This window comes from Taeniopygia guttata, chromosome 24 (assembly GCF_048771995.1).
Source record: "Taeniopygia guttata chromosome 24, bTaeGut7.mat, whole genome shotgun sequence".
In the NCBI taxonomy this organism is placed as follows: domain Eukaryota; kingdom Metazoa; phylum Chordata; class Aves; order Passeriformes; family Estrildidae; genus Taeniopygia; species Taeniopygia guttata.
In genome coordinates, this window is record NC_133049.1 from 7,371,579 (window position 1) to 7,396,001 (window position 24,423).

The window sequence follows — 24,423 nt, forward strand, 5'->3', positions numbered from 1 at the left end:
TTTCTTACTTTGTTGCATTTAAGGATCACTGATTGTCTTGTTTTTCCTCTGCACATCAGGGAAATTGGCCAACACCAGCTTCCTCAGCTTTACCTTAGCTACACTGCTACCTCCTCCCTCTTGCCTCCCAAATTCCTCATCTGGAGTACCTGTGAGAACCAGGAAACCCAGACAATCTCGGAACAGTCCACACTGAGGCCCCACACCTCTCCCAAAACAAAAGGCAAGGAGTGCCCAGGACAAATCCAGGTGTAGGAAATGCCCACCCAGCTGGGAAAGGGCATTTTCATGGGAGAATTGGCAACCAGGGTACAGCAGTGGCACTGTCTGACCCTACTATCCCCTTCCTCATGCAGTGCCACAGCTCCACTGGAAATGCCAATGCCATCGGTGTTGCAGGAGCTTCTGTGCCCAGCGGGGACACACCCAGGCTGACGATTACAACTGACACATCCTGGTGATGCAGGAGGGCAGTTTTTCACCAGTTTCCCCCAAGGTTGCTGAGCCCCACTGGCTCATCAGAGTGAGCCAAGCTGCCCAGGTGCCTGAGCCACACCTCATCAGCAGGTCCAGCGGCTGCACTGCTGACAGCGGGGTCTGCACAGGTACACCTGGGTCCTGCACAGCCCCCGGGGGGCCCTTGCTGGGACATCTCCGTTTCAGTATTGTTGTGTTAAGAGAAATGCAGAATCCCGGCTGTGCCGAGAACACAGAACGTTTTGCCACAGCAAATCTGAGAACTGCCTATTTCCTGCTGATTCACCCAGGCCCAAAAAAGCATGGGCTTGGATGGAGCAGAGAGCAGGTGCAGGCCCCTGTTGGTTTGAACCCTTTCCTTGCGGTTTTCCCCTCGGGCGCATCCACCACCCCTGGAGCATCCCAGTCCCCTCGGGCATCCTCCTTTAGCCCAGCTCGCAGCTTCCCGCGGGGCAGCGCCGGGCCAGACACGTGCCAGACGCAGGACCACAACAGGGGAGGGAGTTTATTACTGTTGGAATTAAAAGAAAATAACTTTTATCGGTATAGAGGGGCGCGGGCAGGGCAGAGCCGGCTGGGCCGGTGTTCCCGGCTGCTGGGGAGGGAGGACACCGGGGAGAACGGGCTCGGGGCCGGGGCGATGATCGGAGGCTTCTCGGGGGGGAAATATTGCCGGACACATGGACGGACACACGGACACAGGGACGGGCACACGGGCACACGGACACACGGACACACGGACGGACACACGGACACACGGACGGACACACGGACGGGCACACGGACGGGCACACGGGTACACGGGCACACGGGCACACGGGCACACGGGCACACGGACGGACACACGGACACACAGACACACGGACGGACACACGGACACACGGACGGGCACGGCCGGACACACGGACGGGCACACGGGTACACGGGCACACGGGCACACGGGCACACGGGCACACGGGCACACGGACGGACACACGGACACACAGACACACGGACGGGCACGGACACACGGACCGGCACACGGACGGACACACGGACACACGGACACACGGACACACGGACACACGGACCGGCACACGGACGGGCACACGGACACACGGATCGGCACACGGACACACGGACGGGCACGAACACACGGACCGGCACACGGACGGGCACACGGACACACGGATGGGCACACGGACACACGGACACACGGACCGGCACACGCACACGGACGGACACACGGACGCGCCCACGGCCGGGCCCGGCCCCGGCGGGCGGCGCGGCCGGAACCGGCGCAGCGGCCGCGCGTGCGCCGTGCGGGACGGCGCCGCTGCCGGCGGCCCCATGACGGCCGAGCTGCGGGCCCGGGACGGCGGCGGCGAGGTGAGCGGCGGGGCGAGCCCGCGGGCGGTGCGTGAGGCGGCGGGGCCGGCGGGGAGTGCCGGGCCGGGGCAGCGGCGGGGCGAGCCCGCCGGGAGGACGGGGGCGGCGACCCCCGCGCGGGGCCGGGGCCGGGGCCGGGGCCGGGGCCGGGGCCGGGGCCGGGGCCGCCGCCGCCGCCGCCGCCGCCGCCGCTCCGACCCTCCCCGGGCTGCGGCCCCGCTGAGCCCCGAGCCCGCCGCCGCTCGGGGCCGCCCCGCGCGCTCCCGGAGCCCGTCCCGTCGGGCAGCGCTGCCGGCCGCGCGTGTTCCGTTGGGAATAACGGGCTCCGCGCGGGGCGCCGGTACCACGGGAAAGGGCTCGGGCGCCGCTCGCACACCCCGCTCCTCCGCCGGGAGCAGGAGCGCACCTTCCCTCCCCGCCGCCCCGCAGCATCTCCTGGGGCAAGTTAACGAAAACTCTTGCTCCCAAACTTCAGGGCTCTGCGCAAATTGTCTCTGAAGGGACCCGGACCGGACCCGGACCCGGACCGGACCCAGACGCGAGGCTGTGTCAGTGCTCAGGGGACTGAAGCCCAGACCATCCCAGACACAGGGGTCTGCACTGTCCTGTAGCATCTCGGTGCTCTTAGGACCCAAGAGATGCGTTTCAGAGAGGTCAGAGTTACAGGGTGGGATGGGATGAGGGTATCAGCCCTTTGGTTGTGCTTTAGAAGTGGCATTAGTGCAGCAACCGTGCCCCGGTCTTGCGGGGACGGTGACCAGACAGTGCCCACTGTGTGCATCTTGCGCACGTTAATGCAGGACGAGGTTGCTGCCTGCTGCTTCTTGTTGTGACGGATATTGGTTTGTGAAAGCCTGGACTGGGAACGTGGGCTTTGTTCCTGCTGCTGCCTGTGGGTTTCCAGCCCTCTGCATATCCATTCTCCACGATAAAAAGTATGGCTGAGGAGCAGAGGCTGAAGGCCAGGCTCTGTGTGCCTCTTCTGTGCTGCAATCTCCCTCTCTTCGTGTGCGGTTATGTCTGGAACCCCCTTGAACTCTTGCACTGCATTTGCTTCTTTCCCTGTTCACAGTTTCTCATCAAAACAAACTTCTGAGGGTGGTGAGTCACCTCAGAGCAGGAAAAACAGCAAAACCTTTCTATTCCATCATTCCTGGCTGACCTTGTAATTTTATCTCTAGTACCCTCCTTCCTCTCAGCCTCTTGGTTTTGTACTCATCTCTTATTGCTGTAATTTAATACTAATAGGATTTGGGTTTGGGTTGTTATTTTTCCAGCAGGTAGGACTTTGGTTCAGTTTGGGTTTGCAAGTGCAGGGTGTGTTAGCAGTGGCAGCACGCTGGCGTTAATTACCAGCTACAGAGCTTGTTTTATAGCCCCATGGCGCGTAGCCTCAGAAAGCAATAACCAGACTAGTTATGGCAACAAAACCACACGCACTCCCAAAAATCTTAACAAATTGGTTGTACAAAGAGTGGTTCCTGGTGGCTTTTGTGGGCTGCCAGGCAGCCATAACCCACTCAAAAGTGGTACAGGATAAGCTCTCTGCTGTTAGCACAAACCTTTCCTTAAAGGCTGAATAAAAGCACGCAGAAATCATTGAAATATTAAATGGTAACTTACAGCAGAGGATCATAATTGGCTTTTATGCTTATAGCAGCCTTTGTGAGTTCTCTGTTTGCTGGAGCAGAAAAACCCCAGAAAATCATGCCCTGTCCTGCCTCAGGTTTCATTATTAAAGTGCAGTGTATTAGCAGAGGGTGTTTGTGGGGGTTTTTCTCCACTGGAAAAATCTGCCCTGCGGCGTTAGGTGGGGTCAGCTGAAATGCACGGCACGCGCTAAGGCAGCAAAATTAGCAACATGATTTAAGTGGTTTGCCTTTGTGAGAGTGTGCCTGCCCCGAGCCTCTCAGCCTTGGCTCCTCATCAGGCAGCTCCTCCTGGGGCTTCTGAGGTGTTCCAGTGTGCCGTGGCTTTTCTCAGGATAAAAAGAGCATGTGGGACAAGTTGAGGGGGGTTACACAAACATATATATTTGCTCTTTCTTGTAAAAGTTGAGCAAAAGTAGTGTTTTAAGTGGGAACTACCGTGAATAACTTGACAAGAGAATTGCCATCAAAATAGGAGTTTTTTGTTTGAATAGCTGACACAGGTGTGTGGAGTATTGTCCATGATCATCCAGTATGGGTGGGGGGCTCAAAAAGGTAGTTGACTTATTACTCACTGGATGGAACTTGTGCTCCAGTGGCCTAGAAACATCTTAATTTTTTTCCTCATTGGTGAGAGTAAGTAGAAACTTGAGTTCATTTGCTTGCAGCTTTGCTGGTTAAGTTTAATTAAAAGTGTGATCTTGAGGAACTGGGATTGATTGGGCTGTGCTGACTGCAGGATCCTCTACAGCCTCTGTAAATCAGGATACACGACGCAGACCCAGCAGTTGTTCCTGCTGGAATGTTTTTCCCATAGCCCATGCAATGCCAGCGTTATGGAGCTGCATCTCAGTTGTCACCCAGACTGAGCCATTGGCAGCAGCATCAGCTGAACTGCAGCCATGAACAGGGCTGGTGGGGAGGCTCCTTGTGGAGAGGTGCCTCTCCTGGTAGTCATGGACTGAGGTTATTTGTGCTTGCCATGTGCAGTGACTACCCTGTGGTAAGCCTAGGCTGCAAAGATTTTATAAGTCTGGTAAAGAGAGCTTCTGTAATCAATTGTTTTAAGTGGCTGAACCTGCCATAGCATGGGGCCTTGTGCAGCGAGTGTCTCACCAAACCTCAAGTGGTCTGTGTGGAGTGGGAAGGAGGAGCAATAACAGGCTCCTGGGCCCTTGCTCTGACACCTTATTGTCAGTAAGAAGTGACACGCACAAATGGCATGTGCCACCACACTGAAAATAGCTCCTGACAGTGCCCTGGGAGCAGGCAGCCGCCTTATATGTCCTGCTGCACATACCGCTGCCTCGGGGGGTGGGGGACTCTCTTCCCACCGCAGGTGCTGCACATCCCACAGCCTGTCCTCCCAGGCCTGCCTGCGTTCTCCTGAGGATACGAGGGGTTGAATGTCAGTCTGTGAACTTAGCAGGGAAAAAACTTGAGTGTGATGTTCAAGCTGATGTTGCCATTTGTATTAAGCAAGCGTGACTGGGCTTGAGTGTCAGTCTGTCAGCAGAAAGGAAGGAAAGAAGCAGTGCTTCTCTGGGCCCTCAGCAAGCCTTGCAGAAACAGGTTGATGTCCATCCTGGTCACCTTTTCACATAAGCTTTCTTTCTTTCTTGCACATAGGATTGCCAGGTGCTCTTAAATCAGATGAAAGAGATCACAGGAATTCAGGATTCAGCATTCCTGCTTGCTGCTCTAAAGGTTTGTGTATATTGCCATTGTTTTGGGGAAAGAGAGCTCTGATTTTGTGCAGAAAGGCAAGTTCAGGCTCCTGCCCAGCATAGCACACAGGTGTTTGCGGGTGTGTTTGTCAGCTGCTGATGAGCTGGTCCTTGTTAGAATGATTCATGTGTGGCCTGTGAGAGTGATACAGGATCAGCCTGGATGTGTGAGAGGCAAAGGGTAAATCCTTTGCTGTTCTTCTCCTCACTGGTGCTTGGCTTTCCCCTCTCATTCTCCCAGGCTGCTGATGGAGATCTCATGGAAGCAGTCACCTTCCTGACGGAGGACCCTGCTCCGGAGCCTGTGCAGAGCCCAGCTGCTGCAGAGCTGTCTGCCTGGGAAGGGAGCACGGTGGGCAAACAGCTCCCACAGGGTAAGCTTCCTGTGTTTGTGTGACCTCAGAGGGGAGGTATCCATCCTCCCTGCTTCTGCCAGCACTACATCCCTCCAGCTTCTGTTGTGGTGCATATTTTGCCAGTACTGATCACTTAGTAGTGTTTTAATAATGTTTGAAGGTGACACATCACAGTTAAAAAGCTGATGTTCCTGTCTCATTATTTCAGGAGCTCTGAACTGTTTGTTTAGGCTCTGAATTTGGCTGTAAGGAAATCTGGGTAGTGGACAGCTGCATGCTTTGTCCTGTGCTCCCCATCCAGCTCACTCAGTGGCTCCTAGGTTGCCTGGCATGATCTGAACAGGGATTTCTGTTTAAAACCTGAGCTAGAAAATTTTGCTTGTATTGATTGAAGAGCCATATTTGTGAAGTATGATGTTTTCTAGAATTTCCTCTTAAAGAGAATGTTTGCTGCTGCTGGTGGAAAACTGATCAGAATGCTGCCTCCTCTTCTAGATGTTGGTACTGCAGCTGCCCCTCACAACCAAGACAACCTCCGCACAGCCAACACTGTCAGACCACTGGAATCACCAAAAGCTCCAGCTGCAGAAAGGGATGCAGCTGAAAGGTCAGTGGAGCTGTAAATGGACCCCCACTTTGGTTTTCCCAGATACCATACATGAGTTCTGGAGCTGGTAACTGTAGAACTACCATGGATTGCCTGCCAGGTGGATGCCTACTGGCTGGAGGGGAGTTTGATTCCTGTAGCTCTCATGAATCTTTGGGAGGTGTTTTACAGCACAGTGTTCATCTCTTTTGACAGACCACAGGACGCCCATTCTGCTGAAAACAAAAACCGCTCCAAAAGGAAACGCTGTGAAGCCTGGGGAGAGAACTCCAAGCAGAATGACTGGAGAAGAGCGGGTGACTGGCCTGTTGGAATGAAAAATATAGGAAATACATGTTGGTTTAGTGCTGTTATACAGGTAATGGGCAAAAAAGTTCTCTTTTTCTAGTATCAAACTTACTATGGCCTTGGAGTCAGAATGTTTCTCAGTTAGAAGTAAACATGCAGCAGTTCTGTGAGTGAATGTGACTCTGCTCAGACACAGAAACTTCTGGTTTTATGTGATGTGTTCTGGGCCTGTACAGAAAGAGCCAAAGAGCAGTTAAATACTTAAAAATAGTAAAAATCGCAGCTTTACTTAAAAATAGGTACAGATACAGAGAATCTGTGTGTCTGTATGCAGAGAGTTGTGCAGCAATGGCCAAGTGCCTGCTGAAATGATAGAAGCTTGCCTGGCAAAGTGAACTGATAATTTAATTTTACTGCAGTTATTGTTGGCTCAATAACACATGGTGTATCATATTTCAGTTAATGGAATACACTGGCATAGATGCTTGGACAAATAAACAACTAGGCAGCATATATTATTAGTAATGACCTGAATAAGAGACAATAGTAAGTGGAACTGAGCAGATTTGTCTCTCCTAACCATTTCACATCAGCAGAGAGATGTTAATCATTTGTTTTCAGCTCTGAGAGGAAGTAAGAAAGGTGCAAATGGTTCTTCTCACCATGGCTTGTTCTTGGATGCTTTTCTGAGCCTGCCTGTGCAGAATAGAATGATTTTCCTAAAAGGTTTATATCTAGCCTAGAAATGGCAGGACGAGATTTCATCCTTGGGTGGGTAAAAACATGCTGATGATCTCAAAGGTCTGTTCCAGCCTTGTTAATTCCATGGTTCTGATTCTGTGCTGGTCCAGCAAGGGGCTGTTCACATTGTAAATGTGTGTTCAGTAACACAGGACAATTGGGAATGTGAAATTTGCAAAAGAAAGTGTCAAGTCAGAGTGAAAACAGGGCATCAGATTCTAGAGAGTCCAATCCTTGCAGGTGCTGACCGAGCTTTACCTCTCCTCTCAGTCTCTGTTTCAGTTGCCAGAATTCCGGAGGCTGGTCCTTGGGTATTCCCTCCCACAGAATGTACTTGAAAGTTGTCGTAGTCACACTGTAAGTTTTTATTCAAGTTTCCCTCTTTTGTGGTGTGCCATTCTGCTCTTTCTCTAACCATATTTAATTTGGGGCATCTGAGACATGTGGCTTTAAAATCATCTGGCTACATTTAAGATAAATTTAGGAAATTCTTAAAGACAGAATCAGGATAGGAAAAAAAATGATTGCTTCTTGTACCTCTGTCCTCTAGAGCCTTTAACTGCTGTCTGAGGAGATGTTTTTCTTATAAAATGTCTTTGGCAGCTCCAGATTACTCGTTGGCTTGCATGCATGGTAGAAGAACTGGTATTTGAGCTAGTGTGGAGCTGGTTGGGTACCTTTTATGATATGTGCATATTGTGTTCGGTTGCACTATGTTTTAAGATGATGCCTTTTTGGAGCTGCAGGAAGGCTTTGACTTTTCTTCTTTTTGCAACGCAGGGAAAAAGAAATATTGCATTCATGCAAGAACTTCAGTGTCTGTTTGCATTAATGCTGGGGACATGGCGTAAGTTTGTAGACCCTTCAGCAGCACTGGAGCTCTTGAGGGACGTGTTTAGATCATCTGAACAACCGCAGGTAAAACCATGTTGAAAAGCCTTTTGCTCTCTTCAAACCAGCAGTCACAGCCACGGCAGCCCCATTTTGCCTCATCCTGCTGGTACTTTCAGAGGCCTTTTCCCATGTTTGTCAGCCGACAAGCAGCTGTCCCTGTGTCATTAGAGCAGAATGTACATGCATGCTAATTAACCAGCCAGCGTAGCATGGCGCTACCCAGTGCCATCTGCGTAGTCAGGGAGCGATCACGGTAATTTTCTCTGATCTAGTGTTCAGATAAGCCGAGTTCATTATCAGCCTAAATCAGCACAGTACTTCAGTCTCACGTAGCTCAGCTGAGCGGGTGCAGCAGTACCAGTCAGACTGTGTTCAGCATTCGGCAGTCTGGGGGAACACCTTCTGGTGGGTGTCATGATTGACTCTCCTCTTTCATCTCTCTTCTAGCAAGATGTGAGTGAATTTACGCACAAACTACTGGACTGGCTGGAGGACGCATTCCAGCTCACTGTGAATGTCACGTGAGTTCTGTGTGGGCTCGGGAGTTTGACCTAAGGAGGGTTTTAATAAATTAGAGGACTTTATGTGAAAATTTTGAGCAAATAAGTGTTCTTTGTTTCCTGTGGATGTGGCTTACTAAGCCTGAAATGTTGTGTCTGCATCTCCTGTTGGTGAGTGTGGGACTTCACTCAGTGCCAATATGGCCTGCAGAGTAAATGAGCTTTTCAGGGAGCTCTGCAGCCCTGGTGAACAGAAAAGCTCTGGTAGTTTGAAACTTACTTTCAGAAGCTGGCACCTTAACCTTTTTTTTCCACTCTTGCCAGTGTAAGTGTTACCATGTGCTTTGGAACATGAAAATTAATGAGTCTCTTCCTCTTTATTTAGTGCTTGGACAGAAAAATGTACTTTTGCCTGTAGGCCCCCAAGCAGAGATTTAGATTATGACTTGGGGTTCTTTTGCAGCCTCCAGCTGCAAATGAAAGTGTGCTTTTGCTCTCTGAAACAGGAGCCTTGGGGACAAATCTGAAAACCCAATGGTGCAGCTCTTCTACGGGACTTTCCTGACTGAGGGAGTCCATAAGGGTGAGTTAAGGCTTTGGTAGATTCAACTTTTTAACTCTTTTGAGTGTTTTGGAGTTAACCAGAATTTTTTGTTCTCTTGAGTTAGCTCATGGTTTCTGTATGGTTTCCATCATCCAGGCAACACTTTTTCCAAGATTGAGACCTTTGGTCAGTATCCCCTTCAGGTAAATGGTTACCGGAACTTGAATGAGTGCTTGGAAGGAGCCATGGTGGAGGGAGAGATGGATGAGACAACAGCATCTCAGTCAGTGAAGTATGGACAGGAGGTTAGTTTGACCTTTTTTTGTCGAGTCTTTAGTTGCCTGCTGCAGAAAAGTGCAGCACACACAGTGCAGGGCAACTCTGATAATTTTAAATGGCAACTGTGAGTGTTGTCTAAGAATTGAATACAAAACATTTTCTGGATACCTGGAATCTCATGTAAATGTCTGTTAGTGCTAGGTGCTCAGACACTAAGTGTGGTTAGACACTAAGTCTTTATTTATAAAGATGTGATGTCCTATGTAACCAGTTCAGAGACTTTATTTTAAATTGCAAAGGTCAGTGTCTGCCTCTGAGTCAAGTGTGATCAAGTCTCTCTCTTTCTGTTGAAGCCTACCTGTACCTGAGTAGGGGGAGACCTACTGCCTCCATGTTTTCTGAGGGTAAAAGTACAGTGCTTAACTCCATGGTATGCCATTTGGAATTTGTCTCTTTCTCCCTATTATATTGTGTATGGTTTGGGGTTTTTCTTCTTGCTTTCTCTCTTATTTTATTACTGTGATGATTTTATTTCTTTTTTTTTTTTTTTAATCTCACTAATCACAAACCAATCATGACAAACTCAGTTGCAGCAAGGTGGAGAAGCACCATTGCATTCAGCATCCTGTGTGTGTTAGTGCAGCAAAAGTTAGCTTGGAGAAAGGCTGGGAAACAACATTGGCAAGGGTATCTGGTGTAGGCAGGGCAGGCAAGAGTATTTCAGCTCTATGAGAATGTCTGAAAATTGTGTTGCTGTGGTTTAAACTAGCAAAGGAGAAAAGTATTGAGCAGGGGAGCCGTGTTCTGACTCTGGACTCAAATGTTTGTCCTGGGTTTTCCTGGTTTCTGCCTGAAGCAGTTCAGGTGCATTTACAGGGATGTGGGTAGCTGGTGTTGCCTGGCACTGGAGACAAAGGCATGTTGGAGCTCATCAGGCAGGTTTGTTTCAATCCAAACTGTTTTAGTTTCTCAAAATTCTTTCCCAAAATTAAGGAAAATTTGCCCCATCATGGAGCTGGTTTAATTCTTCTGTCTGCACAGGTAGGAGGAAAAGGCTCTGCCTTAATTTCTGAGAAGCCTTACTGGAAAAATTGTGCATCTTAGTATCACTTATAGGATATGGTGGGTCAAGGGTGGCATTATAGGGGACATAGGGAATAAGGTGATTTTGTCTTTTGAGCACCTAGGCAAGTTGCTGAAAGTCAGAGCAACAGTGGAATTAACAGAAACTCCTCCCAGACTATGGGAGCAATAAATCATTCCTCCTTTGTGATTACGGGCTGCTTCTTAGAAAGCTCTGGTATGGAGGAGTTTTGTTGTTGCAGCACATCTGACATGAATCCCGCAAAGGACAACGAGCTTAGTGTGTCATCCTGAATCCAGAGAGAGGCATGAAGGGGGTGGTGCCAAGCTAAAATAGGTAAAGGAAATTTCTGTCAGTGGGTGCTGGAAGTGTTGTGAGTCCAGGAAGAGCAAGAGGAAGTGTAAATTCAACTGAGAATTTTTCTTTCAGCATAACTCTTTGAAATAGTGTGTGAAGCTACAGAAAGTAGCTGGGGGTGTTCTCTGAATCCCCTAAATCAAGTAGTTTACAAGTAGACTGAGAATAAGGATTCTGGTGCTGCAGGAGGACTCCTGGTTTGTTCATCACTGCATGTGATCTGCCTCAGAAAAGAAGTCTCTTGGGGGCTCCTAGATGATGTGCAGATTGTGTATAGCCTCAGCTAATTTGTAAAATTCAGTGATGGACTTAATAATCCATCAAGCTGGATGCATCAGGCAATGACAAGTAATGTTGAGAGCAATTATGAGGCTTTTTCACAGTAAAAATGTAAAATGGAAGCATAAACTACTAACTTGTAAAATTCGGCTTTCTGACTAGTCACTCTGCAAACAAAACCTAATTCCATGCTTAAAGACAGAGACTTTTAAATCGGTCTGAAATCATATAGGATCAGTCTAAAATGTGCCATTAGCAGTCATCTTAAAACATTTCCCTCTGTGGGCATTTCTGCTTTTGTTACAGCGCTGGTTTACAAAACTCCCACCAGTTCTGACCTTTGAACTCTCCCGATTTGAGTTCAATCAGTCACTAGGACAGCCAGAGAAAATTCACACCAAGCTAGAGTTTCCCCAGACTATATATATGGACAGGTGAGTTGTCCTTTTGAACGGTATGTTTAAAGCTATTGCTTTGTCATAAATAAAGAAATTTAAAAAGTTGCTTGGGTGAGCAAGGAAAGATCCTAAAATATTTACAGAAGATTGTGGATGTTAGAAGTAAACAAATCTCACCTGGCAAACGGGGCTCTGTATTTCTGTTTAGGTACCTATACTGCAATAAAGACCTTATTCAGATGAAAAGAGAGGAAATGAAGAGATTGAAGGAGAAAATGGTGACTCTGCAGCAGAAACTGGAAAGGTGAGTAGTCAGCTGGTTTTATTTTTATGCCCTCTGGAAGACTGCAAGTGTTTCCTTTCAAATTAACTTTCCAATAGCAGAGAAACTTGTAGGGGAAGAAGAAACAGCAACATGCTTGTTCTGAAACATGGGAGAAGAAAGTGTATTTTCTAAAAAAAAATCTTTATCTTCAATCATTTCTAAATTTTACTGATACTGTTATAGGAATAAATTCTTTAAAGAGCAGAGTTGACACTGTCGGCTGCACTGGCAGTGGAGGTGAGGAAGCCCAGTAGCACATTACAGAAAAAGTTGTTCTTCTCTTGTCCCATCAGGCTTAAACCCATCTCATTCCTTCCTTCATACAACACCTTGCATTTTTCCATAGGTACATGGAATATGGCTCTGGCCCAGCCCGCTTTCCACTGCCTGACATGCTGCAGTATGTGCTGGAGTTCATTGCTACAAAGCCAGCTGTGGCTGTTTCCTCTGCTCAGAGCTCTCAAGCGCCACTCCTGCGCTCCCAAGCCAAGCCTAATGTTCTGGACGTGCTTTCACAGCCAAACGGGTCAGTAAACAGAAATAAAAAGGATGCACAGGAGGACACCACTTCACCTCCCAACTAATGGTCCTGGGTGGCATTCCAAAGTGGGTTATTTATCTGGGCACTGGTGAGCACAATACTGTAATGTGCAAATGTTTGTGCAAGTAGTGGGTCACTGTTTTGCAGGTCGTTTGGTTCTGTTGGTGTAAATAGAGCACTGCATCTTGGTCTGTTCTTTCTCCTTGTCCAAAAGCATCCCTATATTCCTTGCCTAAGCAGCAGTTAAGAACTAAATTACATGCTCTTTTTGGTTAGGCTACTTGTATTTTTGCTTCATTGACCAGTAAATTACAGCAATATTGGATTATTATAACCCAGGCCAGCATGGTTGGTTTAACAATCTAAATTAAGCTGAGTAAACACACACGTTTTCTTAGTAGTAATGGAAGGAGATTTTAGCTCTGCTCATTGTGGATCTGTGCTTAGAGAGTTCTCTAAGACCTTTCCTTAGTATTTTTCCTATATTTTAGTTTGGACTGTGAAGGCAGCACATTTCAGTGTACTTGTTCTGTCTTCATTTTATACTGCTCTGGAAAGGAAATCCTTCTCCAGCTCTGGAGTATTTTTTGTTTGGTTTATTTTGTATTCTTTTCCAAAAAAACTAAAACTAGAGAAAGATAAAAAAACCTGCCCACTATTCTTGGATTTTGCTCCACAGCATACAAGAAAGGACTGATACGAGGACTGAAGATGAAGCTTTCTTTGTGGCAAATTCTTCACCACAGCAAAGCTCCAGTATGGAGCTCCAGCCTCCTGTTTCACCAGCAGAACTGTCTGAACGTCCAGCTCCTCACGTGGTCTCCAAGGAAGAGCTGAACCTGGTTCAGACGTGTCTGCAGCGATGGAGAAACGAGATCGAGCAAGATGTGCAAGGTTGGCCCCAAATGCATTTGTAGTGATTTTCCTCCTGAATGCCTGCCTGGTTTCTCCTCTGCAGCTTTGCTGGAGACAGCCTGAACTACAAATAATGCTGTCCCTGAATGAGCTCTGGTGTTGAGTCTATCTGATATTCTCTGCATGGCCTCAAACTCTTTGAAGTGAAAGGAGCTAGCATAGCCAGATGAGTAGTCATTAATTTTTATGCATTTCTCCCATTGTTGATGTTCTTGGCAGATCTGAAGGAGTCTATTGCCAGAATCAACCTATCCATTGAACAAATGTACTGTGACCCTCTCCTCCAGCAGGTAGGAAATGCAGCTTCAGTATGTAAATATTAATTTATTTGCTGATCCTCATTTTTTGTTAGTGCATGTTGGTTTAAATTGCCCCCTTCATTGTATTTTTAAATTTCCATGATGAAGCAGAGAAAGATTTACTTATGAAAACCTTGTTTCTTCTTTCCTTAAAAGTCAGTTTTCACATAGTAAGAATTTTATCAAATTGCTCGACTCTTGTGCCATGCTGCAGCTACAAACATTGCCACTGTTTGTGTACAGAGGTCAGGTAGGATCAGTCCCAAACCTGAATGATGTCCATGTCACTTTGCAGGTTCCCTATCGTTTGCATGCAGTCCTGGTCCATGAGGGGCAAGCAAATGCTGGGCACTACTGGGCCTTCATATATGACCAGCCTCGGAAAAGATGGCTCAAGTACAATGACATCTCAGTGACGGAGTCCTCGTGGGAAGAGCTGGAGAGAGAGTCCTTTGGAGGCCTGAGGAACGCCAGTGCCTACTGCCTGATGTACATCAGTGACCAGGTGTCCCCTGCTGGTGCAGGTACAGAGCCACAGCTGCTGGTTAATGAGATCTTTGTGTGCTGGTGTGTCTCTCTGGCCTGCATGGTCCTTATGTTCCTCAGCTTCTCCAGCACAGTTGTCTTTTGACCAAGCAGAAAACTTCACCTCAGATAGGATTGAAATAATCTGCTTCATGCTAGATTCATTTCTAAATCCCTGATAGGGCTGAAAACTGCCAGGAGAAGCATCCAAGTGAAATTGGAAACAGCACCTCATGCATGAATTACATGTGTACAGACCGACACTGCCCTTTTTTCACATTTAACATGCATCTAGTGCTGGTGTTCTTCATTTTGACTTTTTGTAGTGTTGATATGGCAGCATTTGTTTCCTCAGGGCAAGTAAAACACCTCCTACTTTATCTCTCCCATTTTTATTACACTTCCTGACTCGTTTGCTTAGTCTTTGATGATTCTGTTACACTAAATCTAAACGGGCTCAGGGATTGGTACCTGAGTGGCTCAGACTTAGTGTGTTTGCAGTGCCAGTGCTTTGTGGAGAGATTGCTGTGCACATGGCTCTAGACATGGCAAACAGCTGTACAAGGACCCAATAATTTCGCACGTGGCTCATTTTGATGTAATAAGTGGAAAGAAACAATGGAGAGCTGACATTCTGTTCATTGCTAAATGTGGCTGATGAGGATCTGGAGGTTGTTCTTTGTTTTCTTATGACAGTTCTAAAATGAACCCATGGGGTGGTTTTTCTCCTATTTAATGCAATTTTTTGTTGTTTTTTAAAGCATTTTGTAAAAGAATGCATAAAACTATCTACTGTAGAAAGTTGCAGTTTGCGTTTGATAAATTTTAGGACTTGTCTGAAGCTGATGCTGCTTGGGTTGTGTGCAGTTTTAAAAGTGAATACTGAGGTAGATCTAAAAAGCACTAAGAAATATCAGCACAATACTTGTGGTATAGACCCCATGCAGCCCTTACCTTTACCTGCTGTACAGTGGTGAAGGTGTGTCATCTCTGGCTGAGCTGTGAACCTTCCAGCTGTTGGCAGTTCAGTGCTGTTCCCTGTAGAACTGGAGCCCTTGGACCAGGATGTGTCTGACCAGCATCAGCAGGCGCTGGTTCTGGAATTGCTCTGTGTAAATGCTGTCCAGTAGTAGAACAAAATGGGGGTTTGTTTTAGATAACTCTGTAGATTTGTCTTTATTTTTGCACCTTTGCTTCTGGGTCACCTTAAATTAGAGCCAGTAGAAAATCTGGCTTCTTGCCCCTTTTATCCCTCAGCCAGGTTCCTTGTGGCTGCCCATGATATGTGTATGTTTAGTCCCTAAGGGTGGTTCCCTGGCACAATGTGTTTCCTTATGCCAGTTTTGCATTTCCTCCAGATGAGGATGAGAGCCCAGAGGCTAGACAGTTCCAGAAAGAAGTGGAAGCTTTGTCCCCAGAACTGAGACACTACATCCAGGAGGACAACTGGCGCCTGGAGCAGGAGGCAGAGGAGTGGGACGAGGAGCAATCTTGCAAGATTCCTCAAATGGAGCCTTCACCTACTTCTGAATTGCAGGACCTCTCCTCTGAGTCGGGACCAGGTAATCTCACTCGGAATTTGCAAGCCATGTCGGAACCAGGAACAGCAGCTGGTCACTAGTACTGCTGTGTTGAAGCCTTGCACAAATGTGCCAGAATGTAGGAGCAGGCGTGAAAGAGGCAGCAGAGGCAGCTGCTGGAGGCTCTGCCCTGACATTACAGAAGGCTGTTCTGCTGGTTTTGCACGTGCATCCTTCCAAGCCTGTCTCCAGAAATGCTGTTTCCCATCCACTTAATAATCATGGGCTAATATCAGCTCATTTCCAGCTTTTTCTTTTTTTCATAAATATTGAGTGGACAAGTGCTGTTCTCTGGAGTGGGAAGCATTACTGGGCAATCCCTGATGACATGTGCCGGTCCCATTGGGAAGGGGCACGGCACGCTTGCGTGAGGCGTCCTCACCTCGGGGACGAAGGCAGTAGCTCTGTAAAACTGCAGGGACAAGCTGCAAAACATTTTGGAACAAGAGAGAAAAAAGCCTTGCATCTCTTGCTCACTAGTACCACACATCTGTCCTGACAGAGCAGTCATCAGTGTGTGAGCAGAGCGTGCACTCCCTGTCCTCGGAGCATGCCAGGATTGCCAAGGAGCAGACTGCCAAGGCCATTGCCAACACTGCCGATGCCTACGAGAAGAACGGTGTTGAGGCAGCTCTGTGCGAGGTAGGAGCTCAGCCTTGGCCCAAGAACCTATCCCTTCTTGTCTCCATATTATTCTTCTTGACAGACCTTTGCTTTTCCCATTTCTGTGAAGTTCTGTAGCTGTGCCACGTTTAGCTCGGTCCCCTTTGGCTTTTCTGTATTTTGCTTTGGATTTTCTTACTCTCTTTCTTCTTTTTCTTCTTGGCCACAGCACAAGGAGGTGGAGCCACTGAAGGCCCATCCAGAAGAAACATCCCCCACAGTTCAGGCAGAGCAGCCCCAGGACACTCAGGAAGCAGAGGCTGCTGCCCAAACTAGCTCACAGGTCTCTGAAGTGGAAATCCCCAGTGTGGGGAGGATTCCTGTTAGATCCGATGCAGATGGATATAATGAGGAGGTACACATCCCAGTGCAGGGGTTAATTACTGCTGCTCATTAGCCTGTAGCTTTGTAGTTAGCTGGCTTTGAGCTGCCCTAAGGGTGGGTGTCATAGTGTCTGTCATAGGAGCAATGCCTTGTACAATGTTAGTTTTCCTACTGTGGAAGGGAAGGGGGACCACATCATTCCATAATTCCATTTTTAAATGTCATCAGAAAAGGAGCTCTGTAAGAGCAGTCAATTTGTCAGTCTGCATGTTGGTCGTAAGTCCTCTTTCTGGCACAATTATATCAAAATTGATCTTACCTGGGTTAATTTCTTTACAAGTCTCTGCTGGGTTCAGTTACTATTTTGTCCCCAGTCAAAGACCTTAATCCCAACAGCATAATTTACATATGCTGCCCATTGATTTTTTTATTTTTTGGGGTCTGACTTTAACCACTCTCATACATGCTTAAGCAGTGTTGTGGAAGTTCTCTCACTTTCACAAATTGGATTTCACACAAACACTGGGGCTGTCACTACTTGAGTAGATTTGAGATGTTCTTGAGTGAAGTTGGCTTGAGGAACTGCTGCACCACAGGTTCTGCATTCATTTTACATGTCTTAGGAAGATTGAGTGGGACATGGTGGGGACTTGGCCAGCCTGCTTTACCTTCTCACTTGTTGAATTTAAAAATTCAAGAGTTTGGAGTGACCAGCCTTGAGATCTTTAAATGCCTAAAAAAAGCCCAGCATGTAAAGTGCATGTGATGGATAGAATCAGTAGCATGCAAGTAACTCACAGCCCCAGTTATCACACCTGTACTCACAGAATTTCCTTTGAACCTTACCTTTTGAAAGTTTCTTCCATTCTTCAGTATGCCGTCTCTTCTTTCCCTGTCCGTTACTGTTTTCCTTGTTCCTGTTTGTGTCTGTTCTCCTGCTTTCGTGGTAGGTGATGCTGAGTCCAGCCATGCAAGGTGTCATCCTGGCTATTGCAAAAGCCCGCCAGACCTTTGATCGTGATGGGTCTGAAGCAGGGCTTGTTAAGGTATTGATTTGTTTGCTAAATCAAATAGTATGGATATGTGTTTTCCCAGAATAGAGAGTATGTGCTACGTTGACAGATCAGGAATCTAAAGGGAACAATTTGTGCACTTTTTCTCCTAGTTAATGGCCTTTGCCCTCTATTTCAGTTCCTGCTCTCTTACAGTGAGATATCTGTGGGTTCAAAATAATTTTTAGAGCTTGCAAGAGAACACCCTCCTGCCAAAACAGACAGAAACTTTCCTTTTTTCTGCTTATTCTTTTAGTACTGTAAAATTTGGTTTTTCATCTGGAACCTACTAGTTTACTTGTGACCTCTGCTGTCAAAGATGTACTCAAGAAATGTCTATGTGAGCAGAGGTTTGAAAGCATAACCACTGCTGAATGCTGAAGCTGGTGTTAGATTTTACAGGCAGGTAGATTTAACTAAAAAAACCACATGGAAAGAATCATCCATGCTGGTAATGTATGGCAGTGTAAATCACAAGATACTCTTGCACCTCCTGCAGGTAGAGGTGTGTCCCAGTCGATTTTGGCAGCCTGGGCACTTGTTGGAGGGTTACCAAATCAGTCTAAGGTAGCTGTACCCCCTCAAAGGCATTTACACACCCTGGCACTTTTGGGCGCTCACACTTCGCCCATGGGGGTTTGCCCGGCTGTGGGGGCCATTGGTTTAGAGCTGAGGTGTTGGTGGGCTTCCTTTCACCACTGGGATATCACCAGCAGAGGAGGCTCGGTGTCACCGTAGGAGTCCTTCCGAACAGGACAGGTTTGAGCTCCTGTTGGCTGCTGTGGCATTCCCACGGGCAGACAGGTGGATCTGTCAGCACCTGTGTTCCATTGTCAGGCATTCCATGAGGAGTACTCCCGGCTGTACCTGCTTTCCAAAGAGACCCCAACCCCCCAGAACGATGCCCGGCTGCAGCACGTGCTCATCTACTTCCTGCAGAACAACGCTCCGCAGCAGGTGGTGGAACGGACCCTCCTCGAGCAGTTTGCAGACAAAAACCTCAGCTATGATGAGCGGTGAGTGCCCAGGATTCCAGGGTAGGCTTTTCTAACTGGATGTGGCCGAGGCCACTGTCATGATTTTTCTCCTTTCTGCTCACATGGAGCAGGTCCATCAGCATCATGAAGGTGGCACGGGCAAAGCTGAGCGAAATTGGTCCTGACGATGTTGACATGGAGGAGTACAAGGTAAGGGAGCAGAGAGCTGCATCTGATCCTCCACACTGTCCTGGCTGGCTCTGTCCACACTGGGAAATGGGGAGCATGGCCTGGAGCTGTGTGGCCAGCACAGTGGTCACTGCATGCCTGTTGGCAGTGAGTGTCTGCAGGAGGCTGCTTGGGGAAGAGAAATACAATGGAAATCTGAGCTTGGAGGAGTGTTGGCTAAATTCATTTATGTGTCACTCATGAGAGACGTTAAACACTTCAGAGGGTAGAATTGGGGACCCCAGACTATGCGTGTGAGTGTTCCAAGTGAGGCTGATGATCTGCTTTCCTCCTCCTCCTCGCAGAGATGGCACGAAGACTACAGCCTTTTTCGCAAGGTGTCCATCTACCTGCTGACGGGGTTGGAACTCTACCAGAATAGAAAGTAAGTTCCTCTAATCGTGTTTGGACAAGAAAAGTTACAGCTAAAAGGCCACTGTGACAAAAATTTTTTTTCTGAACTACAATGTCCTGTGTTTGAGGCCAGTGGGAGCTTTTTTGACCTGCTAATAGCTCTTCTTGAATCCACAATCAAGCCTGGTTAATAGTTTAAAAAATATGAGGCTGAGCTGCTGGCTGGCTGCCAGATAGTTTCTGAGAGTTTCCCCTAAGATTTCCCTTTGGGAAGTAGAGCTTCATATTCTGTTTTCCAGAGATGGATTTGCAGGAGCAATTGCCATCATTTTGGGATTTTTCACCTTGGACTCCTGTATTAAAAGGAAACTGCCTCAAAATAGATGTTACACTTTGTGTAAACGTGCACTTTGGAGTCCTCTAGACTCAAAGGGCCTTGGTTTCCTCCCTACCATTCTAGAACCTTTATTTTCCTTAAATGGTGCAGGCTTTCAGAAATTATTCCTGGATGGAAACAGAACTGAATTCAAAGGTGGTTCACAGTGACAAGCCACCAAAGTCAGGTGGGCAAATTGACATGAGACGTGACAAGAGCAGCTTAGAATTCCCCCAAATTGACCTAATCCCTGTCAGCAGTTCTGTTTTCTCACCTGATGCTTGAAATATGTGAGGGACTGAAATACACAGCCTTCTGCCCTTCTTGGGGTGTCCTCTCATAGTGCAGTTCCTGGAGCAGTCCAGAAAACAAACACGGAACAAATACACTGCACATGAGCTTGGTTTTAAGGGGCTCTGCCCAGACACTTGTTTGGCATTCTGGGCAAAAAGGAGCAGAAATGGCTTGTCATGGGGCATCTGTTCTTTTGTGCTTTGGCAAGGAAATGCAGCTTGTCCCTGATGCTTCCAGCCAGGCCCAGCAGGAAAGGTTTCCTGAGCTGAGCCAAGGGAATGGCTGCAGTCATGGCCCTGGCAGAGCTCAGGCCTCTTCTTCCAGGTACCAAGAGTCACTCACCTACCTGGTCTATGCCTACCAAAGCAACACCAAACTGCTGCTGAAGGGAGCCAACCGAGGCGTGAGCGAGTCGCTGATCGCCTTGTACAGAAGGAAATGTCTCCTGGTTTGTATTGAGGAGCTCAGCACTCACTTTGGGAAAGGAGGGGAGGGAGCAGCCAGGGTAGCCAAGACCAGTGTAACTGTTTCTGTTATATCTGTTGACATGACTGCCCCTTGCTGAGTGCCAGCGGCAGTATGGAAAGCTGATAATAATCATAATTCAGTTAAAGAACATGCTACATAGGTTCCAGGGAATCTAGGCAAAGGCAGATCTGGTTCTTGCCATCTTCAAACCAGAATTGTAAATAAGCTGTATTCTCTCTGGATACAGATACAGCAAATTGCATGTATGTGTATGAATATATATGTTTTCAAGTTTGTTTTCTATGGTATGTTTCCCATGACTGAAAGTGGCTGTTCCACCAGAACCTGGTGCTGTTAGTCCTTATTCTCTGCATGTCTGCTAGTGCAGGGCCCAGGCTAGGCCTTTCCTGGGTGGTTATCCATGGACCATGCTTGTTCTTTACAATTCTGTCCCCAATTCTCCTTCCACCCCCAGAAGCTGAACGAGGTGGCAGCTTCTCTTTTTGTCAGCTGTGAAGAAGCTCATGTGTCAGAGGGTGTGAGCATCCTGAATGAGCTGATCATCCCCTGCATGCATCTCATGAGCAACCTGGCGGTCTCCCAAGAGGACCTGGATGCCATCGAGGTCATGAGAAACCGCTGGTGCTCCTATTTGGGACGAGAAGACATGGACGGTAGGAAATGGATGCTGTTCATGGCCAGGGTAGTATCTGGATCTGAACTGGGAAAGAATTCAAGGACCATCTAAAATTAAATTCTTGGTGTCTGCACTGCAGCCCATCAAGGTCCTTCTAATTGTGGTAGGAGAAATGCATTTGAATCACCCATTAAATCATGTTACAGAAGAAATTAATCTTTTGCACTAAAAGAAGCTGCAGAAGGGTCCCTCATCCCTAAAATGGGACAGTTGATGTCCCAAGAATGGGTTAGAGTTCCCTTGAGGGGCTTGGGTCTTCTGCTAGGGTTTCTCCTTGACTGGAGGTACCCAGGAATGGCAGGTGAATGCAGATGTGCTTGGTGGCATGGCATGCTCCTCTTCAGGAGGGACGAGTGGGTGTTATCAGAGGCCAAGGTTATGGAAGATGGAATGGGAGAGCGGATTTGGGGCTTCTCTGCCTTCTGAAGAGGAGTTTGTCATTGTAGAGTTGAGTGTTGGTTCTGGGCAGCTGTTCTTGTTCTGTATTTTCTTCTGGAGTCAGCCTCCGTGACTCCCCTCAGGTCATTTCTCTTCAGACAAATTGGTCCTGACTTGCCTTGACCTGTGCATGAGGGTCTGGGAAGTACCTGCAGAGTTGGTATGACTAGCAGAGGGTAAACTTGATAAAAGAAAATTATGTAAAAGCATAGAGGTTTATAATGTAAAAATTAATATTGGATAATTTTATCTCAGTTCCTGGGCTGGGTGTGACAGCCTTGGTTACACAGAAGGTTTTAAAGAGCCAGAAGCTGAGTGCTCACCCCTCCTGGGTCGCGTGAGCTGGCTCAGGTGTTGCCTGCTCTTCTTCACCCTGTAGTGGTCATGGTGTATCGTGCCCTCCAGTGGCATCAGGCACAGACTTGCCCTGGGAGTGGACGGTACCAGCCCAGCACGGGCTGAACTGGCCTGTCTGAGACCGGATAGGATGTGAAGGCTCCGTTCTCCTCAATTGCACAGTCAATATTTGAGCGTCACCCTGAAGCACGCAGTTACTCTTCACCTGACAGCCGGGACAGCAGGAAGCTGAGGCTGTCCTCAGGCAGCCAGGTGGCAGTGGAGCCTTCCTCAGAGAGCCCTGGGGAGGCCTCCTGTGCTTATCCCTGCTGATGGGCTGGGCAGCTCTCGGGGCAGGGAGGGGAGTCTGCAAAAGGCATCGCAGCTCCTTCACTCGGGGCCTGGAGCCCTCTGCCGTTTGCTGGCACTGACTGTTTCCTCCTTTCCCCCTGACAGCAAAGCTGCAGATGAAGCTGGGTGAGCTGCTGCCCCGGCTCCTGGACGGCTCCACCGAGGTCATTATGCTGAAGGAGCCCCCGAAGATCCGGCCCAACTCCCCTTACGACCTGTGCAGCCGCTTTGCGGCCGTGATGGAGTCCATCCACGGGGCCTCCGCCGTGACGGTGAACTAGCCCACAGGCCATCCACAGTGCCACGCTGCCGGCCTGCCCGAGGCCTCTCCGGGAGTGCTGCAGTGGGCAGAGAGGGGCAGCTTGGATTCCAAGCTGTGTTCTTTGTAAATATGAGCGGATAAAAAGCAGTATTGCACTTGTGAGGCAGAACGTAAGGCAGTACCACAAAGGACCTGGACCACTGTTACAGCACAAGGCGCAGGCCCCAGCAGCACCACGGGGCTCCAGAGGTTCTTCTGTCCTGGCAATCTTCCAGATGCAGTCCCTGGGCCCACAGTGGCACCGGAGCCCAGCTCTGCTCAGCACTGCACACTGTGGCTGGCTGTCGGGCACTTCCACAGCTCCCTGAGCGGCCACTGCCACAGGCTGCACGTTCCAGTCCAGCCAGACTCCGGCTCACAGGAGCCTGGGCTGAGTGAGGAGGAGGCAGCAGGGAGCAGTGGCTCACGCTCTGCTGCGTGGGCAGTCGTGCACACAACTGCATGTTGTGGTCAAGTCAAGCAGCCTTTTGCCTTTTGTACTCCAGCTGGCAACAGAAACCACTCAGGAGCCTTCCTTGAAGAGGCACAGGCAAATCCTGGCAGTGAGGAGCCAGGACGGGGCTGTGGGTTTGTGCCTGGCAGGAGCTGACTGGCTCAGGGCAATCACATCACCCCAAAGGATATTCCCCTTGTGGCCAGAAGGCAAACTTCCTTCTCCCCCTGAGTGGTGGGTAAGGGCTGGATTAATGTCGATGACAACTGTGAGGGCTCAGATCAGCCCTTTGTGTTGACTTTGTTAATGAAGTGCCCTGTTGGCATTTCCTTTTGCAGTCGCCCTGTGCTTGCATTTGAGCTGCAGCAGTTGTAAGCCAAAAGTTCTTAGTCAGTGGAGGGGGATCCTGTTTTTTGGAACTATGCAGAGTTTTCTAACAGTGCAATAAAAGCATTTGTTCTATGTTAGAATGAAAAAGCTCCTTCCATGTCTTTATTTCACTCTAGGGTTCTGCCTAAAGGTTCCCCCTGTACAAAATGTTGTTGTCATTAGCAGAGCTGCCTTCAAGGTGGTTCCACCATCCTGTCAGGGGGTGTTTCCCTAGTGTTTAGGAATAAAATGCTCATGTGGGAGAATCTTGCACTCTGCTGGTGACTGTTATCCACAGGTACTCTGGCTGCCAGTGTCCCAGCAGCGACCCATGCCTCCTCAGGGACCAGGGTGCTGCTTCTGCAGCTTGTTTCTCCCATTGTTGTGACAGAGCAGTGGGATGAGGCCTTCAACTCACTGCTCAGGGTGCTTGACCTTCAGTGAATGGAAACATGGAGCTCTTGAGCAGAACCCCCACACTATCACCCACCTGGAGGCATGCTACCTCCTCCCAACCAACACTTGGCATTGCCAGGCAGCTTTTGTGCAGTTGCAAGCAGTAGGATGTGGTTTGGGAAGAGGAGAGTCTGTTTGTTCTGACTCGCAAAACAGTGGCTTTGCACTGTTCTTTGTGTTGCTGCCAGAAGCTGAAATCCCCAGCCCATGCCCACAGCCTGCTTTAAGGAACCAACAAAGAGTGTCGGGAGTACAGAGTGGTGCCAGGGACGTTGTGGTATTTGGACTGGGCTGGACAGGAGGAGTGTTCCCAGGCTGGAAGCCTTTGCTCACTGTCCTGTCTCCCCATTTCCCAGGGGAGTTACAGCCAAAACAGCCTCTCTGCTCCCTGGGTGGCTCAGCCCTCCTCGGGCAGGGGGTGCAGCTCCCTGGGAGGTGATGGCCAGGAGCACCCCACTCAGTTCTACCTTGTTTGATTCTCTTTCAGGAGGACTGAGCATCTGCCTCTTCCACTTCACTCTCAGTACCAGCAGCTCTGTCCCCTGTCCTGCA

At 48.6% G+C, this 24,423-nt stretch overlaps 1 protein-coding gene across 5 annotated transcripts; it reads left to right on the plus strand.

Annotated features, from left to right (window-relative positions):
• The first annotated feature begins 1,097 nt into the window (after nucleotides 1-1,097).
• USP28 (ubiquitin specific peptidase 28) lies at nucleotides 1,098-23,523 on the plus strand. Of its 5 annotated transcripts, none has more exons than XM_030290756.4 (26): nucleotides 1,098-1,845; nucleotides 5,124-5,201; nucleotides 5,463-5,595; nucleotides 6,073-6,184; nucleotides 6,380-6,542; nucleotides 7,484-7,570; nucleotides 7,994-8,131; nucleotides 8,555-8,628; nucleotides 9,114-9,190; nucleotides 9,308-9,456; nucleotides 11,457-11,584; nucleotides 11,757-11,852; nucleotides 12,220-12,399; nucleotides 13,094-13,308; nucleotides 13,549-13,619; nucleotides 13,924-14,152; nucleotides 15,512-15,715; nucleotides 16,236-16,375; nucleotides 16,566-16,751; nucleotides 17,671-17,766; nucleotides 18,610-18,788; nucleotides 18,881-18,959; nucleotides 19,283-19,362; nucleotides 20,326-20,449; nucleotides 20,945-21,143; nucleotides 22,397-23,523. In XM_030290756.4, the coding sequence occupies exons 1-26, from the start codon at nucleotides 1,648-1,650 to the stop codon at nucleotides 22,570-22,572; spliced, it is 3,591 nt and encodes a 1,196-aa protein (XP_030146616.4). In that variant the 5' UTR covers nucleotides 1,098-1,647; the 3' UTR covers nucleotides 22,573-23,523. The 5 variants fall into 5 exon arrangements, with proteins under 5 accessions (XP_030146616.4, XP_030146620.4, XP_041576813.2 ...); XM_030290757.4 differs by lacking the exon at nucleotides 1,098-1,845 and adding an exon at nucleotides 2,235-2,498; XM_030290760.4 differs by lacking the exons at nucleotides 16,566-16,751; nucleotides 17,671-17,766 and having other exon boundaries at nucleotides 1,565-1,845.
• Nucleotides 23,524-24,423: the final 900 nt, after the last annotated feature.

What these genes read in the sequence shown, in the direction of transcription:
- USP28 (XM_030290756.4), top strand. Translation starts at nt 1,648, where the DNA reads ATGGGCACACGGACACACGGACACACGGACCGGCACACGCACACGGAC. An exon ending in GACTGAGGGAGTCCATAAGG is followed by an intron (nt 9,191 to 9,307) that starts GTGAGTTAAGGC and finishes TCCATCATCCAG; the next exon opens with GCAACACTTTTTCCAAGATT. An exon ending in GAACTCTACCAGAATAGAAA is followed by an intron (nt 19,363 to 20,325) that starts GTAAGTTCCTCT and finishes CTCTTCTTCCAG; the next exon opens with GTACCAAGAGTCACTCACCT.